General features: G+C 38.8%; 1 protein-coding gene across 4 annotated transcripts in view; it reads left to right on the top strand.

Annotated features, from left to right (window-relative positions):
- Positions 1 to 19,441, top strand: part of GRAMD4 (GRAM domain containing 4) — a 175,450-nt gene extending 156,009 nt beyond the window's left edge. For 3 of the 4 annotated variants that reach the window (XM_050936216.1, XM_050936213.1, XM_050936215.1), the window contains 9 exons: positions 2,622 to 2,665; positions 2,769 to 2,878; positions 5,225 to 5,379; positions 8,737 to 8,754; positions 9,353 to 9,500; positions 10,012 to 10,105; positions 12,273 to 12,357; positions 14,177 to 14,245; positions 15,518 to 19,441. In XM_050936216.1, the coding sequence (XP_050792173.1) occupies positions 2,622 to 2,665; positions 2,769 to 2,878; positions 5,225 to 5,379; positions 8,737 to 8,754; positions 9,353 to 9,500; positions 10,012 to 10,105; positions 12,273 to 12,357; positions 14,177 to 14,245; positions 15,518 to 15,619 (825 nt within the window). In that variant the 3' untranslated portion in view covers positions 15,620 to 19,441. The remainder of the gene's footprint in view (positions 1 to 2,621; positions 2,666 to 2,768; positions 2,879 to 5,224; positions 5,380 to 8,736; positions 8,755 to 9,352; positions 9,501 to 10,011; positions 10,106 to 12,272; positions 12,358 to 14,176; positions 14,246 to 15,517) is intronic. The other variant, XM_050936214.1, reaches the window with a different exon arrangement.
- Positions 19,442 to 21,046: the final 1,605 nt, after the last annotated feature.

The following is a 21,046-nucleotide window of genomic DNA, read 5'->3' on the forward strand; positions in this document are numbered from 1 at the left end:
AAGCTGGTATTGCGTCATACATGATATGAATTGCATCATGTTATTCCTAGAAGTCATGGATGATGCAGTCATAACGAAGCTTACATCACTCTGCTGAACAAATTGCCCTATATCAGCTCTAGAAATCATACAGTGTGGTGCTCTCTTATTTGTCAGTGTTTGATTTTGCAAAGGGACACATTTCTGTTTAGCCAAAGTGAGCAGAGATGCCTCGTACTTGTGTGAACAGTGCAGATAACTTCTGCTATGTTTGTGGTGAAGTGACTTTTGCATCACAAAAGCGCAGTCTAACCACTATGGTTAAGAAAGCCTATCACCTTTATTTTGGCTGCAAAATTGGAGATCAGGACAAGAGATGGGCCCCACACATATGCTGCAACACTTGTGCAACAAATCTTGGCCAGTGGTTGAACAGGAAAAGGAAATCTATGCCTTTTGCAGTGCCAACGATTTGGAGAGAACCCACAGATCATGCCAACAATTGTTACTTCTGCATGGTGCCTCCAGTTGGGAAAGGTGTGTCAAAGAAGAAAAAGTGGACTGTACATTATCCAAACATTCCATCAGCTATATGCCCAGTACCCCACGGAGAAGGACTTCCGGTTCCTGATGCACCAAAATCATTCTCACTTGAGTCAGACGAGGAAGAGGAAGAGGATGAAACTTCTGGTCCTGAACCATCAGTGTCACAGGACCCACATTTTCTCCCATCCTCCTCCTCTGAACCACACCTCCTAACACAAGGTGAACGGAATGACCTTGTCAGGGATTTGGAACTACCCAAGAGTAAGGCAGAGCTGTTGGGCTCCAGACTACAGCAGTGGAATCTCCTGGCAGGCTATCAGGGGAAATGGAGCCCATCAATGCTTGTAGACTATTGCTGGACAGTGACAAGAGATGCTCCATTTAATGTATACAAGAGACAATCCAAGAAGGGCTGAGTAGACACTGAATAGGACTAAACTATGTACATAATAATTTTTTGCCTTTTGTTTCATAATACATTTTATTTATATAACCCTTTGATAAGTGTTACATAAACAGGACAGGTGAAATATTATCATGTAAAGCAACCATAAACACATGAAAAGACCTAGGTTTACAATTTATGATTAAAACTCTACTATCTACACAATATACATAGACATAAAATGTAAAAACTTAAATATCTTAGAAACGGTAGCCAATCAGTTGTTTTAATTGTCATATTTGAATTCAGCACATCAAAATACATAATAAATAGCACATTTTATCTCTGAAGCAGGCGACTTCTCAAAAATTGTAGACCAGTGTAATAACTCCCTATAAGTGCCCACCATCTTCAACCACCATCCCTTATTTAAAAAAAAAAAAAAAAAAGGCTGGAAATAGGTGGCCTTCTGGGAAAGGTTAATGACTTAATCCAACACGTTAAATGCCACCTAGTAGTTAATATGCATCCACGCTCTGTTCTGGGCTCCTTTGGTGCAATGTGGTCTTTACGAAAACTTGATAAGTGAGCTGCTGCATTCTGCACTAGCTTTATTTAACTGTAACTAGTGATCCCAAGATGTAGACCCATGTTGCAGTATTGTAGTCTTGAGATGACACGGACGTGCAGCTTCATTTAGGCAGTCTGACATTTCCTCCTAAATGTCTTGCCATCATCTTGAACCGATAATACTGGAACTCCTTATCTTTCATCCTGCACCCTCTCTGCTCACCGCGTTCTCTGTGATTGTTGAACGCACTACCGTCTGTCATGTAACTTAAGCCTGAAGGGAATCGTCAACTCCCTCCTCCTCCTCCGCCAACACCTTCCAGGCAGTGTCCAAATTTTACTACCTTTTCACGCACACCACTATGGTCTGACAGCTAAAATTCACATTCATGCCTCATCATCTCCAGCGACTTCCCCCGATCTGCCTGATACCTACATCAACCCCTCTGTTCTGTACAAAACATGGCTGCTAAGATAACTTTTGTGGCTCTTTGTTTGTCTCATAATATCTTGAATCATAGAATATCAGGGTTCGAAGGAACCTCAGTAGGTCATCTAGTCCAACCCCCTGCTCAAAGCAGGACCAATCCCCAGCTAAAACTAATGCCTCTGCCCTGTTCCCCACTTTCTCCCCTACTGCATCAAGTTGAAGCTTGGTGTCTTTCTTCCAGTTCCTGTGTTACATAATATAATAACCACTTCCCAAAATTCCAGTCCCATCCAAAACCTACTAGCTCAGATCTGTTGTGTTGTCTACTTACATAGTTTCTTTTGACTTCTCCATTGATTTAAAACTGCCACCAGGATACATACATTTTCCAGCCATAACAATAAAGTTAAACAATTCCTTTCACTTACTTTAAATAACCAGTGATAAATAGGTCAGAAATTGCAGAACAAGGTATACAACAAAATGGAAATCCCCTGAATGCTGATTAAATAGATTTTAAAGGGAAAACATGCATGTTGTTAATAGTGCATATTTTATAATTCTTTAGATTTTTAACTAAAGCCAGGAGAAACTAAGTGGTTGGCTTTCAAGAATCACTTAACATAGAAAATAACGTCTCTTTCCACCAGTTTCAGTTATCTGCAGGCAAAAAGTATATTGTAAATTAACTGTCTCTTGCTTTTAATGCAGAACCTATTTGGCAAAATGGCAGACATATTGGAAAAAATCAAGAAGTAGGTTTATATTTTTCTTTTTTTCCTAAATAAACCATTTGAACAACCTCTGACCAGCCAAAAATAAAATGCTGTAACAATTATTTCTGTTTTGTTTTTACAGCTTGTTCATGTGGGTCCAGCCAGAAATAACACAGAAGCTATATATTGTTCTATGGGCAGCTTTTATTGCATCCTGCTTCTTTCCCTACAGGATTATAGGGCTTGCAATGGGTAAAAATTACATATACAATGTTTATATCACAGGGTAGACATAGCTCTTTACATCTTAGAATTTGTTTTTTGAAAGACCTTTGTCATCCCTCCTTCAAAACTTAAGTCCATACATTAAAGCACCATATTTACTAAAGCATCAGCATTGTTCTTGGCACTGTGTAAGATGCACAGAATAAAGGCACAATCCCTGCCCCATGAGGCGCACCATCTAAAAGACAGAATAGGCAGTGTACCAGGAGACCTAGTGAATGGTAACTTTGGGAAGTGGGGAGCGTGTACAGAATAGGCATGGTGATGATGTACCATTGACATGGGTTAGAGCAGTGGTTTTCAAACTATTTTTCTGGGGACACAGTTGAAAAAAATTGATGCCCATGACCCAACAGAGCTGGGGATGAGAGGTTTGGAGGGGAGGGGCTCAGGGCTGGGGTAGAGGGTTGGGGTGTGGGAGAGGGTCAGGACTCTGGGCTGGGGGTGCAATTTCTGGGGTGGGTCTGGGAATGGGGGGTTGGGGTGCAGGAAGGGCTTCTGGGTTTGTGGGGGGGCTTAGGGCTGGGGCAGGGGATTGGGACGTGGGGTTGTGGCATGGACTTACCTCCAGTGGCTCCTGGTCAGTGGCGCAACCAGAATGCACAGGCAGGCTTCCTGCCTGTCCTGGCATCACGGATGCGGCCAGTAACAGGTCCAGCTCCTAGGCAGTGGTGCAACTCTCTCCCACAGGCATCGGACTCTCCTCCTCCCACCCCCGCAGCTCCTGTTGGCCAGTTTCCGGCCATTGGGAATGCAGAGCCAGTGCTTGGGGTGGGGGCAGCACGCAGAGCCCCATGGCCCCTGCCTAGAAGCAGGATCCGCTGCTGGCCGCTTCCAGGGCGCAGCGCGGTGTCAGAAAAGGTAGGCACTAGCCTTCCTTAGCTGGGCAGCACTGCCGATAGGACTTTTAATATCCCGGTCGGTGGTGCTGACCAGAGCAAGGCGACCCAGCGCCTTGCATGCCACGACCCACGTTTTGAAAAACACTGGGTTAGAGTTTGAAGGCCTCTCAGATTTTCAGGAAGTATGTAAAACAGTGGCAACCTGGGATGTAAGTATGAGGCATGGCGGGCAGCAGGGACGAAGTAATGAAGCTGAGAATGGTTGGAAAAAAATGAAAGAGCAGTGACATCGTTGGTAGAACAAGGACATAATGAACAATAACAGTGGGGGCAAAGTTGTCCCTTTACATTTGTCCCTTCTTATATTAGATTGGTTTGGGCAGGGGCAGCCAGTAGAGGGATTGAATAGGAAGGAAAGCTGTGGGAGCAGTGGCCAAGGATGCTTTTTGGCTGCTGCTTTCAGTATGCTATGCTTCTGAAGTGTGGGTGGGAAGGTGGGGTGGGATGGGGTGAGGGGTGTGGTTTTGAAATAAGAAATCAGGAGAGAAAAGCCTCTTCTGTGTAACATATAACCATGCACTGCGAACTAGGAGTACTCACCATGCACAGGTGCTGGAATTAGGAGTGTTAGGGGTGCTGCCCCCCCCTTCACCCCCCCCCAGCTTGAAGTGGTTTCCATCATATACAAGGTTCACAGTTTGGTTCAATGGTTCTCAGCTCCCCCACTATCCAAATTGTTCCAGCACCCCTGCTACCATGTCTCTGTAATGAAGCTTATGACTGTCATGTGTGCAGTTCTTAAACTATAGGTAATATTTTAAATGTGGCATTGACTTTAAATTGCTACACTAGATTAAGCACCTACTACACGTATTGGATCACTTTATATGGTGGCTGGAATTTTTTTCTCAATGGCTTTCAGAATGAGATTTCATTCACTCTGAAGATTCCTTTTAAAATCATTAGTCCCTGTTAAGAGATTAGAGGTTTGAAATACATTCAGTAACCTAGCATAAAGGAAGAGGATCTTTTGAGTAAGATAAGAGGATATAATCAACTGTCCAAGAGCTCTGTGTTACCATTTAGATTGTTAGAGGAGATTACCGTTTTAATAGAAAAAGAGGCAAAAGGGCATCTCTCATGTTTATCTGTTTTTGTTCTGAAAACAGCAGAGGGATGTTTGAATTTTTTTAGTGCTTCTCAGCATTAAATACTAAACTTACGTAAAGAAACCAAAATTATAGCTGCAGAGATCGTGCAGTTGTAGCTCTCACGTTCTCCAGTTGAATTCCTTTTGTGAGACGAAAGCGTGTATGTGGGTGTGCTATATTTTTTTATACTGTATTGATTAGAAATATAATTGCAAAAATATGGTTTATTGATTGACTTTAATGGAAAAGTGATGGAAAATCTGACAATCTTAATGCCAGTTACTGTGTTTGCTAAAAACAGATTTTTTTCAATTGTTCAGGCCTTTATGCTGGAATTAAGTTTTTCCTTATTGATTTTATCTTCAAACGATGTCCAAGACTTCGAGCTAAGTATGATACTCCTTATATCATCTGGACAAATTTGCCTACAGATCCTCAACTCAAAGAAAGGTCTAATGCTACAGTGTCAAGACGCGTAAGTAAAGTTTCATGTTTTTACATATCTGGCAAAGTCCACTTTATTTATTTATTTTTTTTGTTTCCAGTGACTAGAGCACATTGAGGGAGGGACAATCGTTAAACCTAATTTCAGTGTTCACACGTCAGTGGCAGTCTGATGTGTCTTTATTTTTAAATCTAGGGTCCCAATATTCATAAAGTGACTTGATTTTTGGTGGACAACGAATTTTCTTTTAGTTTAAAAAAAAAGTGTTTGGGTGTTTTGTTTTTATAACCAGAAAAATTACTAAAAATAAGATCTGGGTATCCATATTAGTCTGTATTTCCATGACAAATTTGCTTATGTAACAAGTAAAAGCAAGTTTTTTTTCACCATATGCCAGAAATGAATATTCAATGTGCTATCTGGTTTACCCAGATAAAGAATCACTGTGACACTTAAATACCCATAGGATAATAAATAGTTTAGTTTAGTTTAGTTTAATAAATGATTAATAGATGGTTATAAGACTGTTAGACATAAGTAGTATGTCTGATAGAGATGATTATAAGTGCTTCAGTAAAAAACATGGTAAATGAGTATAAACCCATGGTCATAAAGAGCCATCAACATTTTGGGCTGTAACAATCGATTAATCATTTAATAAGAGTTAATAATGTTTTTAAAACTATTTGTACATGTACTGTTAATATAATCTGCAATCTCATTCCGCTTTGTACACCATTACTAGCAGTACACGTTTTGGAATAAGAAACAATAACTTTGCTGATGCATGGAGCAGGTTGGAATGCAACATGCGTTTCCACATCTTTGAGCTTGGCAGTATTCACAACAGTAAAACTTTGCTGAAGACTAAGATGTACTTACAAGGAATACCTACATGCAGTAGAGCTAGATGGACATACATATAGTGCCCTTACTGTCATATCTGAGTACTTCGACAATCATTTATATCAGTGGTTCTCAACCTGTTTTCATTTGCAGACCCTAAAATATTTCAAATGGAGGGAAGGCCCCTTTGGAAATCTTAAACATAATTTGCGAACCTCTGGGTCTGCGGACCACCGTTTTTCTGTGGTAATGACAACCTTTCACTGATCCCTTAAACATAGTCTGCAGACCCTCAGGGATCCATGGACCACAGATTGAGAACCACTGATTTATAGGACTATAATCAACCTTTAAAGGACAGTATGTCTCTTCTGTTACCTGAAAGATTTTTAAAATACTACTTTTTAAAAAGTACAATGTTTTCCAATAGATATGATTTCCCCCCTCCGGCCCCGTTTCCCCACTTGGATAGTGTCTGGTTTCTAAATTAGCCACTATCACTCAGTAGAGAGAGGCATTGTCAGGTTTAACAGACCTGGCTGTGGATCCAGTCTGTAAAATTACTGAATGAAACCAAATGTGGTAGCCAACTTTATCCCAAACCCATCTACTCTCCACACAATCCATAACTGCGGATAAGGGTTCATGACTCAAGACTTTTCTGAATCTCTGACAGGAGGACTCATGCTCTGTTTTTAAAAGTAGTGCTAACATTAAACCAGCTGCTTGCCCCTTAAGCAAGGGGCTGAGAATGAGGACATAGTACAGTCCAAGTACTGTGAGCATAAGACTTGCAGTGTACAGCTTTTTTATTCCTTCCTATCCTTTTCCACCGAGGCATCATTGTACTACAGTAACCCTAAAGGCAAGATGATAAATAGCCCATGTCTGCTTAGCTCTTTTGTAAAACTTGATTCAGTTTCAGTGCACAGATCTCATTCATTTTGAATTTTTTCATCTTGTAGGGCTAAATACTGAGAGTGCCACGAACTTACAGTGAAATCAGAAGCAGCAGAGGGTAGTCAGCTGTTCCCAGGATTGTCTTTCTGTACAGATTAAGGGCTCGATCCTGCACAAACATGTCAGGCATGTGTGCACTACCCAGCTGGTGATGCATGTTTGTGATGAGAATGAGAATGGAGCCCTTGATATGCAATGTCTAAGAGAGATGCCAGCCTGTATAACTGTGAGTTGTTCTACCAGTCAAGATACAAGAAAATAAAGTGCAAGAAAGCTTTCCAAATTCAGCTGTGCACTGCCTTGTCAGAATTCAGGCTTTGGGCTAGATCCACAAAGGTCCATAAGACTTACAGTGCCTAACTCTTAGGTGCCTGCTGGCAAACAGAAGTCAGAGCCCTTAGTTAGCTGCCCGAGCTCCCTTTACAATGCATGAGGAGAGTTAAGCACCTGAGAGAGGGATTCTCAGAAGTCAGAAAACTGAGGGGGGAGCCACCTAAGTTAGCCAGTAGGAAATGCCAAGTCCTACCCCTCAAAGGGAGTTAGGCACCTAACTCTGGGGCAGAGGGAGATGACTCCCTGCACTCAGGATTTCCAGCTATGAATCCTCTCCTTGAGTTAGGCACCTAAGCCAGGTCAGCCCATTCTGGCAAAAAATGAGAGAGAGAGAGAGAGGGGGATCCCCTATAGCCAGTAGCCCAGTGGTTAGAGTTCTCACCTGGGATGTAGGAGAGTCAGGTTCAATTTCTTGCTCCAAATCTGGCTGAGTGGGGATTTGAACTTGTGTTCCATATGCTGGGGGACTACTCCAAACCATGGGGCTACTGGTTATAATCATACACCCTGCAGCTAGCCACAAAAATTCCCAATACGTGCACCCCCGGCTGTCTCTTGTGTGTGGTCTGTGCTCTGAGCAGGCCCACTAGATTGGGTCCTGCAGGTGAACTTGGAGAGGGAATGCCTCATTTGAGACTCCCACCTGGACTAGGATGCAGAGCAGTTCAGTGGCATCAGGACTTAAGCAGTTTGGCAGATGCCTACTAGCCAAAACTTAGGCACTTAAATTCCCTTGGCTCCTATAGGGTTAGGTGAAGCTGAGTAGGAGTTTCAAGGATCAAAGGGGTACCTAAATGTTGAATTTAGGTGCCTAAAGTGGCAGTTAGGTGCCTAAATCACTTTGTGGATCTCACCCTTTATTATGGGGCAGCATCCAGTGACTTAGGAGCTTTGTTTGAAAGTTGATTTTGCTTTAGCACATGGTGTGTTAGAAATCTCCACTCTTATCATCAGTGTGTAATAATAACCATGCCAGTTTTCAGAGTGTTAGCCTGGGAAATTCAGATCAGCTTCCAAAGCTGGGAGGCCAGCCCACCCTAAGATAATATGAATAATTAAAATGGTGTGCTCTAACCACTGATAACTTGTTTTAAATTGCATTCATTGTGTGCAATTTCTTGGTATGTGAGTAAGATCTTGCAGCTTCATTCAATTCATGTTTTATTCTGTATATGATACTGTTAAATAGATTTCACTTTTTTCTTTTGTCACTGTCACATTTGTGTTTGTTGTTTCTTTTCCTGCTAGCTGTCAGGGCATGAAAAGGTATGGATCTTAGCGTGGAAAACTTTCTTTCAATTTGAGCATTTGTGTTCATAATGAGCTGATGCTGTTTTGTGTATGTTTTCTTTTAATGTTTGCTTTTTTTACTCTTTCTTTATATTGAGTGTTCTGGATTTTTTTTTTATGTCTCAAAGACAAATCTTAAATGCTGCTACTGGTTATATATTAACTGGTCCTGGGGAAGTCCCTCCTAGCAAATTAATTTGGGTTGTGTGCAGTGACGTATTCACATCTAATCTGATGTACTCCTTGGTGTGCAGAGTCTGTATTTAAATACAGATGCCTCTTGCAGAATGTCTTTTGGAGGCATGAGACCGCATCTGTCTAAAGAATAAAATTGCAGTGACCCAAACCCCTTAAAAATTATCTTCAGATGGGATATTAGTACATTATGGTATAGCAAGAATACTATGGTTTTGTACCAAGTCCAATTTGTCCTGGAGTTATCAAGAATGCTATTTGAGGTTATTTTTAGCTATCCTTTTTAATTTGATTTTAAATGAAAATTAATAATTAACTAATCATTTAAAGAGTGCAATTAAATATTGCTATTCAAATTAATCCAGTTATTTTCCTGAAGGTTCAGACAGCATCATCGAGAAGTTATGTTGGTTCAGGTGCCCCAACTGGAGTAAACAAAGATGAAGATAGTAGTCGTTTTCATACCACTAAAAGAGGCAATTTCCATGAAGTCTTTAACCTATCGGAAAATGAGCGTCCTTTGGCAGGTATTTGTACAGCTATTACAGTTACAGTCGTGGGAAAAATTAACTCTTTTGAACTAGTCAGACATGTAATTTGAAGTCTGGGCCCCTATCTGCATATCCCAGCACTATTCAGAAATGAACTGAATTGTAATATTATCTACTCTAAACTGGTATACAAAGGAGATGAAGTTAATCTTTTATCCATAAGATTCTCTGAAAGGACCCAGTGCTCACAGCCTGGCTTGTCTCTTGTGGTAATACAAATTTGATAGGGGAGAAAAGATGCTTAGTCAACTCAGAGGAAGTAATTTAACTCATTCTTTGAAACAAATATTTTCATGTTTGACTATAGAGCAAAAGCTTTGCAACCACAGCATACATGAAGCTTCATTTGCAGGCTATGCTGCTTTTTATAGGAGAACTGTCTAATTGATGGGGAGCCATCTGTCTGATTTTAAGACTTGCATCTTTCTTTCTTTCCTAAAATTCTTTCCTTGACACATTTGATTTTGTGTGTTGTATTTTCTGGTAGTATGTGAAAATGGTTGGCGCTGCTGCTTGATTAACAGAGACAAGAAGATGCCCACGGACTACATTAGGAATGGGGTTCTTTATGTTACAGAAAAGTAAGTCATTGGCGCTTGGCAGTACATTGTTCCCCTGTCCTCCCTCCCCAGAGAAACTTACTTATTGGGAACTCATTTTCTTTTGTAAATACAGTTAAACAAAGAAATGTAATACAGTAACTCCTCACATAGTCGTCCTGGTTAACATTTGTTTCATTGCTGATCAATTAAGGAACATGCTCGTTTAAAGTTGTGCAATGCTCCCTTCTAACATTGTTTGGTAGCTGCCTGCTTTATCCACTGCTTGCAGGAAGAGCAGCCCATTGCAGCTAGCTGGTGGGGGCTTGGAACCAGGGTGGGCCAGCAGCCCCCCGTCAGCTCCCCGTTCCCCTAAGTTCCCTGTGCAGCAGTTGCCCAGCGGGGGCTAGCAATTGCAGCTGTCCCTGCCCCTTCCCCCCCCCCCCGCTATTTGCTGTTCCTGCCCCCGCCCCTCCCCCCCCACTATTTGCTGCTCCTGCCCTCTGCCTGGGAGCTGCTCCCTGAGACTCCTGCTTGCTGTGCGGGAGGGAGGGGAGGAAGAGGGGGGCTGATGTCAAGGTATTCCTGCTCCTGCACCCCGCTTACCCCATCTTCCTTAGAGCAGAAGGGACTCACGACAGGGCTCAGGATGAAGGGAACCTGCTGGCAGCAGCTGGGGTCTCAGGAACGTGATCTAATTAACAAGGCAGTGTACTTAAAAGGGAAATGCATCTCTCTCTCTCTCTCTCACACTCACACACCGTGTGACTCTCTGTCTGCAGTGCTGTCTCCCCTTCCTCCATTCCTGCTACCTTGTAGAGTGTGAGAGTTAACCCTTGAGGGCTCAGCCAATTACTAGTTCATCATTTAGCTGTAAGGCATTCTCTGGGAAATATCCCACCTTCTGACTCCTGCACCTCAACCAAGCTTCACAATCATCATCACTGTGTACCAGTATTAAATTGTTTGTTTAAAACTTATACTGTGTGTGTGTGTTTATATATAATACAGTCTTTTGTCTGGTGGGAAAAAAAAATTCCCTGGAACCTAACCCCCTCATTTACATTAATTCTTATGAGGAAATTGGATTCGCTTAACATCGTTTCTCTTAAAGTCGCATTTTTCAGGAACATAACTACAATGTTAAGTGGGGAGTTACTCTATAAATGTAATCCTATAGGAAAAGCTTTTAACGACCTAGTCTCCTGGCATTTGAATATACAATGGGTTTTTTTTTCGTAATACTAAACCTATAGAGAAACTGTATAGGGTAATGACAGTTGGAAATTGAAGCATGGTAGGATTTAACAAATATATTAGGTGTCTGAAATGTTTGCAGAGAAGCAAACCATAGCATCAGTGTTTAGCATGTTAGCACTTGTTACAGTGAACGGGACAACTAAATTATGAAAATGTAAAGCCCTAACTACTTTTATTAAGTGTCGTACGAGCATTAGCTCATTATAATTTACCAAATGTTCTGTGTTTTGGTGCGTATTTTGAGTGCTGTGAAAACCCTGTTCAAAATGAATGTATGGCTTCTTTAAAAACAAAAAACACAGTTGAATAAGTTAAGCTTTGGTTTCAAAATCAAAGCCATTTTCTCTGCGCACACTGAATGGGTATTACCAATGCTGTTTAGGATCTTAGACTGAAATTCCTTCAGTGTATTAGAATCTAGTGGAACTAAACCTAGGTTATGTGTATACTGTGCCCTCTAGTGATGGTGATAATTCTTCTAACATCTAGAATTTCAAGCTTTATTTTAGCATATCTTCAGGTTTGTCTGCATTATAGCAGTGTGCAGTTAAGTCCAACTTTTCATTAGTTTTCACTTGGGAGGGTAGGAGGTTATACAGATGAGGTGGATATTTTTAACTTTCAGTACAGTGGCCTACTTTTGCTTTCATTTAAGATTGGTATGTTTGGTCTTATTACATAGACTTTCACTGTAAGGATATGAGTATGAAATGTTTGTTCATGCAGTAGATTACTGATCTTTTAGTGGAATTAGATGTTCAACTGATGGAGTTTATGGAATTGTTTTAACATAAAATCATAACTGGAAATTACATTCTTCACACAATTCCTTGCAAAGCTGTTTCTAATGTAGAGAATTTCAGAACTGTTTGGAAGAAGACAGAATTTTAACAGTTTTGGTTTTCAGATTATTGTACCAAATAAGCACTTTTCCCCCCTTTGTCTTCAGTTACCTATGCTTTGAAAGTTCCAAATCTGGCTCTTCTAAGAGAAATAAAGTTATTAAATTAACGGAGATAACAGATATTCAGAAGGTATGTCTCTGTTTTGTTGAGTGTACAGTAATATGGGAAGATCACTTTTTCTGTTCCATGCTAATTTTACTTTGTTTTCAAGGAGTGTATCTTTAAGAATCGGGTGGTGGGGTTTTGGATTTTATAATGCAAGTAGATATGCAATCATCTGAGCAAAGATGACAAATTTATAAAACTATTTAACTGAATGTTGGGATTTTCCTAATATAAAATTGGGATGAAGTGAAATAATGCAAAGCAACTCAGTTGATTCTTCCAGCATATGATGTTTACAGGGGTATATGGCGTGCTTTGAACCCACAATAGCTCAAATGGAAACATTAGGGTTCTTTTCTGATGATACCTTGAAAACCCGTCTTTTCCTATTGAAGACTGATTATCATATAAAACTAAGTTGGAAACTGTGACTGGATTCTTCTAATTCAGTTTCTTGAAATCCTCATTCTTCCCTATTTGATTTCATGGAATTGAAGACCAGAAGTGACTATTAGATCAGCTAGTCAGACCGTCTATATATCACAGGCCGTTAAATTTCATCCCCTGTTTTGAGCCTAATAACTGGGGTTAAACTAAAGCATTTCAGTCTTTGAGAAAGTAAATTTTTGTGCACCAGAGGCAGAGAACAGGAGAGACTGAGGTGTCCCCACGCCAGGCCCGTGGCCCCTGAAATGGCAGGAAATTGGTTAGGTGGAATATACCCAGGTGACATTTCACTTCCTTCTCAAACTGTCCCTCCAAAATTGAAATTCTTTCCTCCTGGTGCTTCTTTATTGCGACTGACAGGTGAACTGCCCTTCCCATCTCAGACTCTGAGCCTCTGTTATGTTTGACTCTCTCTTCTGTCTCTTAGTATGTCATCATAGTAACTTTGTCACCAAAATTTTACCCTTTTCCTGCTCTCTTAAAGTCCTGATCCATGCCAAATCTCTGACCTATGTATTACTGTATCATGCTTCTCGCTTCACTCCCTCCAGTCCATCCAGAATGCAGCTCCGTACCATCCTTCCCCTTGATTTCAAATTTTTGTCCAGTCTCTCATACACACAGCTATCTCCAGTATTGTGTCTAAGTATTCTTTTCCTCTACTTTAAATATTTCCTTAAATCCTATTTCTTCTTTATCAGTAATCTCTCTCCTCTGCTCTCTTTCATGCTGACCCAACAGTGCCAAAGATGCTCTCCAGCTCTCGTCATTAGGAATGATGATTTAATCTCTTGTGGGGCCTTTAGGTAGTAGGAAATAAGAGACTGAAAACCGAACAATCCCACAAAAGACATGCCCCAGAATAAACGTACATCCTTGAATAGTATTTCTGGCACTTCCTTTTGATTGGCTTTGGTTTTATTCAAGTGGTCCACTCTTGCTACAGTACTTATGAAAGGCAGCATACAGTACATAGTTTATTGGATTTTCAGTGTACTGCTTTTGCATGATGAGGATTCTTTAGCCCAGTAGGAAGCTATGATTCCTGCCACTGTACCTCTGAATTGTCACTTATTTATATTTCACTTTCATGAAAGGTTTGTGAACTCCTTAATACACTTGCCTTGGCAGACCTCCACCAGTGATCTTAGAACATGCCATGCACGAACACGTTAAGTACAAGGAAAACTTATTGCATTAGTATATTTGGCTTAAGTTAGGATCCACTTACCTATTTAATTTGGAAATTAATCTTTACAGTTGTCTATAAGTAGGCATCTTTTAGGCAAGCTTCAGGGGTGGGTGGGAGGCTCCACAGTACACGGGTTACATCACATTCTCTTTCATGCCCTTTTGTAATTGTTCAGCCCTTACAATATCTGTTTGTTTTTTGTAGTACAAAGTGCTCTCTGTTCTCCCAGGATCAGGGATGGGTATTTCAGTATCAACACCATCTACACAAAAAGTAAGTAGCCAGCTCTATCTGTAGTGCTGCACTGCACCCTCATGTGCTTAGGGTTCCTGTTCTGTTTTAAATGCAACATAAATGCCCTCCATTTCTTTATAGCTTGTGACAGAGGGCAGTGTGTGTATATATATGTGTTTTAAATGTTTGCTCTCACTCTGTTTTATTTAGTTTAATATATTTTGGAAGCTGAGTGTGTGTATTATATAGTATAGTTGACCTTGTCTGACTTGGTTTATTCAAGTGGAATCAAACAACTCTTCATCCCTTCACCTGTGGTGCCCACAGCTCTCTTACTCCAACCTTAAATTGATCATTTTCTTACCAACCTTCTTCATGGCAATCATAGGAGCTGTTAGTAACACTGCTGCAAACATGTCAGAAACTTGAGGCCAAATTCTCAGTATGTAGTGCCTTGGGGTAATGGTGTCTGCAGTGCACTCAAAGAGTAATATAATTGGGGTATTTTGAAGGCCAGTGTGATTTTGACAGGTCCTCCAAAGTGTGGCTGAAATCCACCGAGTTTTCCACCTTCAGTCATGTGACTTTTCCAAGACCCTGTGAACTAAAAATTGATGAGGGTTATGTAGTTTAATGAGCATTTCAGGCTTACAAAAAGCCACTCTAATAAGCAGGGAAATATTATTGAGCCTTGATAACTAATCAAAGTAATAACTTGTAAAAAAAGGTTTCTTCTGATTCATATGCTAGTTAGTATGCTGATCCTTCTACACCATGCCTGGGCATGCATTACTAATTACTCAGGATGTTTACATTGGAAATCCAGTGACCTGAAACTCAGTGCCACTGAGCCATTTTAGAAATCATAAGACTACTTTAAAAGAGCTCTGGTTATCAAGAAGGCTCTATAGGTCCCAAGCAGTTGGAAAGTGAAATAGGACAATTGATATAGAACACCTGTGAACGTTCTGTGCAAATGATAGTTGTTAATCCAGTCCATTATCAGAGGAAAATGGGAGATGGAAATGGAATATCTGGGGGAGGTTTTCTTAGGAATTGAACACTGAACGGATTCTTAGACTTTTAGGAAAAAGCCCCTTTTAACATCCATTCAGATCCCATTCATGTTTCACTGGACCAAAAAAACCTAAAACTCTCTAATAAAGGCTTGTTAAAAAGGAAGCGGGGAGAAGGGTGTTAATTTAGACAAGTCTGACCAGGTTCTTTCAAAGACTTCAGGAAATTTTCTGATTTCCTTTTAGCCTATAATTTGGTTTGATTTTTTTTTCTTTCTTTCTTTTTGTCCTTTAGCCATTAGTGTTTGGTGCCATGGTACACAGAGATGAAGCTTTTGAGACAATTTTCAACCAGTATATGAAAATAACCTCTGCAGCATCGAACAGTGAAAGCTAGTATCTTAGCTTCAGAAGATCTAGAGGAGACTTTATTTTACGACTTGGTAGTGAAAAATTGAACATCCTCATCTATTTTGCAATAATTTTTCTTGTCATATGGTTTATATTCTGTTATGTGAATCAAGTGTATTTTATATATGCCTTCATGTTTGTTCTTAAGGTTTTTTAAAAAAACAGTGAAAGTGCTATCATCACTTAGCCTTGCACATTAAGCATTTTCACTGTTTATTTACTGACATTAAAAGCTAGGAAGATACTTGGAGAACTGACTAGATATCAGACAGACTGGAACAGATTCATCCCTTGGGTATCTCCATTGATATCAGAGATTAATTTTGCCCACTGTCTGTTGTTTTTGCATGAGTTGAAGCACATTACAATAGTCTGGTGTGTGTTTCTTGAGTACAACAAGCTCTGAATTGGGTACTTTATGAAACCAGTGTCAACACCTAGGAAATATTACTATTAGCTGTTAAGAATATTGATTTTAAGGCATTTTTTCTTGCTGATTTCTGTGCTCTAAAAGAGTTTAAACAGTTTGACCTGATTCAATTTTTCCTGCATACATAGTTTCAAATTCCTTGTGCAGTGAATTCAGCATTACAAAGCAGAAGGAAATTTTTGGAAAGTTATCTTCCTTTTCTGATCAACCAAAGTACAAGAGGAAGAAAAGAACTACTTGTTTTTTGAGGGCATCAAAACTTTGTTCATAAAATGTTAGGCAACTTATGTTTGTATTCCTATTGATATTTGTCGTGGAAGGGCTCAATAATTGTACTTGTACACATAGTGTAGCAAGATGCACGTATGTTCATGCAAAAAGACTTACTGGGCATCTTTTTGTGATGCGGGGGGAGTTGGGAATAATTACACCCAAGCAAAACTTGAGATCAGCTTTGTATGTTATATATTCATTTATATTTGGGATTGTAGGGGGTGGGGAGGGTTTCTGAGAGTCCCTTGTAACAGAAATGTCAGGATTATGTAACAAATGAAAGCATTATTTCCGGAAGAAATTATTCTATTTTGATCTTCTTTCTTTATTCAATTTTTCCTACAGTAGAGCCTGACTTTGCCAAATGGAGCAGTGACACTGTGCCCACCTTCTCCATAACTTCTCTATTGAGGGGCAACACATAGAATAACATTGGTCTTACTTGAAATTTTGAAAGTTTGCATAAGTCATGTAATATTAAGCCCATCTGAGAGTTTAAAGGCACAGCAGAATGTATACTAGCCCCCCAGTATATTTTCTCCCTACTACATCTTTTGAGTTTAGTGGTATTTTTCTTGCACAAACTTTCCCATAAAACCGATCAAGAAAATAATTCTGTTAGCCTATCTAAAAAATACACTTCTTAGCCATATGTTTTCTAGTTAAACAAGTTTTATGGGACATCATTACTCAGAAGATCTTTAAACAGACTCCAGGGTTACATTCAGTTAAACATAACAACAATACAAAAATCCAGGGGAAAATGGTACTCTGAAACTGTAGAAACCTATTTCAAAGTGGCAGTGAAGATAATTAATTTTAATATTAATATGAATATTTAATGACAGTATTTCTCCATATTGTATTTAAAGTTCATGTGCATTTGGGCTCACACAATTGAATATTTAAGGCACAAAGTTGTTCATGCGAAAGCTCTGTGCTGTAGACATAAGTGTATAAATATGTAGCACAATCCATCTTAAAGAATTTAAAATTAATATCCATGCACTGAGTTCAGGAAATCACTTAATCATATATTCAAATCACTTAATCATGTATTCAAATGAACTTCAGCACATGCTTAAATACAGTACAAAGAGGGATGTTTTCCTGAACCAGGCCTTGAACCATTTACAATATAATTTAAATTGGTAGGAGATCCAATTACCCACTATATAACAAGGATCTTAACCAAATACCATTTTGAAGCTACTTTCATTTGGCAAATAGATATTCATTTTGCATATACAGGCTTATATTTAAGTAAAACTATTACTTTTAATTTTGCAAAATTTTTTTTTTAAAAAGCAGTTTGATTTAAAGAGAAGAAATTGTCATTTATCCAACAGCAATTTATTATATAGTTAGACTTTTATAAAGCCTCCTTTAAGCATCAAAGTGGCAGATGAATTACAGTAAGTGGCAAATAAATAAGCATTAATATAGCTTAATGTTATGTCCAACTTAGTCAGAATCATAGTTAATTCAGTTTGTCTTAAAATCCCTTGGGTGTTTGTGAGGTTGTCATTTTTTGAAGAAACAGAAGATTATATTTTTTACAGAGCAAGTAGTTTTTCTTATTTTTGTATCATTTTCAAATGTAATTTTTACCTTCAGTCTGGTCATAAGGCACTGGTTTCAGTGTAATTGCTGGTAACTGCACTTATTACCTCCTCCCCCCACTGACTGACTGTAGTATGTAATATTGTCCTGTATTCTGGTTCCTGAAAGCCTAAAATATTATTGGGTTGATGATGCCAGGACAGTTAACAAGACTCATTTTTAAAGAAGTAGTAAATCATTTGCCATCTTCCCAGACTTAGAATCCTCCTAAAGAAAATACATATTAGTTTGATCAACAAAGATAACAGTCCTACTAACGCTAATTTGTCATTAAAAATTAATCTGCACTTTAACAATATGTATTTTTTAAAAATTTGTTAATGCGGTAAACTTATTGCAAACTACAATGCAGCATTGGTTCATTCTGATAAAAAAAAATAAAATGAACTGGATTTTTTAAAGAGTAAAATGTGTAATATAACTGATTAAACATTCATGTATATATTTTGCAAAGTTCACTTTACATTAGGTTACAAGAATTACTGCAAATTAACTGCTCTCGTATTACATAATTAAAGGCACTAAACAATAACTTCAGTGCGCTTACTTGTGAGTATTGCTACACTTTTGTTTCTCCTCAGTCCTGAAATGCTTGGAGGCAGTGGGCAATTACATAATTTAGTTTTGTACAATTACACTGAAGTTAATAATTTAAAATTTACCTTCCTACATTCAATTTGCAGTATAGCCTTCTCTTTGATTCAAGGTTGAGTTGTGCCACTTAATGTAAAGTGTTACTTTCTGAAAGCAAAAAGTGATGTTTTTGCCATACTATTGTTCGTTTGCTGTCATTTGTTGTAATTCTGTTGATGTATATGGTTTACTGTTGGATCATTCGCATTTAATTGGTTTAACTTCTTTCCTAGAAGTGTAGTGGTTAGTTTGAGTTCCTTTCAAGAAAAAAAGGGAGATGAAAACTTACCACATTTATTACTCATCAATGACCATTTAAATACAAATTCCCGACGAAAAGTTCAGATACAACATCATGTTTTTCTGTACTTTGTCACTCTTGTGAGGTCACTTATAAGTGACAACGCACAAAAAAGCCAGCAGCAAAACCTTATTACTGTCCATGCAGACCAAGAGAGAAGATATTTTATGCGAGAGTGAAGAGGTGAATGTGTGTACTTTTTTTTTTTCTCTTTTCGTTTTTTTGGGGCAACTTAAACTCCTACAAAGAAAACTGGTAGTTTTTATTGAATTCTGTAAATTTTGGCTGATATTTAATTTCTATTACTAATCATTGAAATGGATATTAAAATCGTTTTTATGTCTGAAGTTTGTCTATTTTGAAGTTGTAAATAATTATGCATTGGCAGTGTAACTTTTGTTCAACAAAAGACCCGTTTATACTGTATGAAGAATTGAAATAATGAAACAATTTTCCCTGTACATTTTTTAAGAATCTTCTTTGTTTAAAAAAAGTATTGTATAAATTATAATTTTTATTTAAATAAACCTAAAAATGCTTTGTGCTAACAGTATGTTTTTAACAACTTTTCATCCTTCAGATAGTGCGAGCATAGTCTTTCTTGATTTCCATAGACTGAGGTTAGTAAAAATTATTTTTTTGCTATGTTTATAACCTCATCAAGAAGATCAAATAGGTAGCAGGTTTTTATAAGTAGCAGTATTATGAGCTGTTGCTTGAATTTTTATATCTACAAACCGTTATTGAATTAGCTCATATAACTTGTTTGAGATTAAGAACAAATAACATTTTTCTGTCTTCATGCTGTTCAGATTTTTTTAATACAAATTCTTTTTGCAGTCATGCCCCTTAACATTTTCTGCTTTTATCTAAGATAAATGTGTTTACCTGGGAATATGATGTATTCCGTTCTGCATGCCTGTATTTACTGTAAGAAATACCATGAATGTTACATATAAACTTGGCAAGAGTTCACAGCCCACCCACTGTAACTATCTGTTAGATGCACGTTTGTTTTTTTAAAAGTATGGTCATTCAAAATGTTTTATCAAACACAACATGGGCAGTTTTTTAAAAACTTTGCTAAACATTTGAAGTGTCTACATTATATTGCATTTAACACGAATGAATTTGGATGAGGAATAAATATTACCCATACATAATACAAATTTCCCTAGTTTCTGGAAAGTCACCCTCCTTACAACCACTCCTTTCCTCTTCTTCCCCTGCGCCCAAAAAGTCTGTTCACAAAATAAGTGGAGAAGAGTAATTTTCCTGTTCTGATCCTTTATTAAGGGCTAAGTTCCAGTCCCTCACTATAATCATATTAGCTGGATTTTTCCCAGGAGAGTTCTGCAGGGCATAGGGGAGATAGGAGGAATTCCACATCCAGGTCAGGTTGTGCCATGGGCTGCAGTTACCGTACTACCTATGGACACCTCGTGTAAGGGGAGACGGCACACTAGGAAATCCCATAATCACTGATCCAGTGGCCACTCCTGCACCTGATTCACCCCTCTGCACTGCTGTGGCTGAAGCCTCCAACAGAGCATGCTTCTAGTGTCCATGGTGTTGAGAGATTTTGCACAGGTCACTACATCCTGAGCCTCTTGTGCACCAGCACTTCACTAGTTCCATGGCCTGTTGGAGTACACATGCCCCTGCTGCCAATTAATTGGTTTAGAAATATAAAACCAGAGGTCTGAGACTTCACAGATTAACTAGTCCAGCCATGTTGCTGCACCACAACCGTGCTGCTCATGCCTTTCACTCCATTGTGATTTTTCTTTTAAATGAGTACATCTTGCTTCCCTTATTCTGATACATTCTTATTCTAATTCTAATAAAACAGCTGGCAATTTCCTGACTGAAATTTGTCAGTTCTAAAAAATTTTTCTTTGACCGTGCTCATGTCCCTTTTTTATGTGTTTCCATGAATATTTGTGCAAAATTAGTTTTATTTGTACCAGTGCTCAGAAAGTGAATTCTAATCTGCATGCCTGAGTCTGAGGCATGCACGCTTAAATGCTTGAAGCAAACAAATGTTGATGAACATGTTCAGAATTTGGATTTCCAGTAGCAAGCTACTGAGTAAACAAAACTTGTGATTCCCAAACTTTCCTAAAATAAAATCATGAAAATTGTGATTGTTC

Source organism: Gopherus flavomarginatus, chromosome 1 (assembly GCF_025201925.1).
Source record: "Gopherus flavomarginatus isolate rGopFla2 chromosome 1, rGopFla2.mat.asm, whole genome shotgun sequence".
Lineage (NCBI taxonomy): Eukaryota > Metazoa > Chordata > Testudines > Testudinidae > Gopherus > Gopherus flavomarginatus.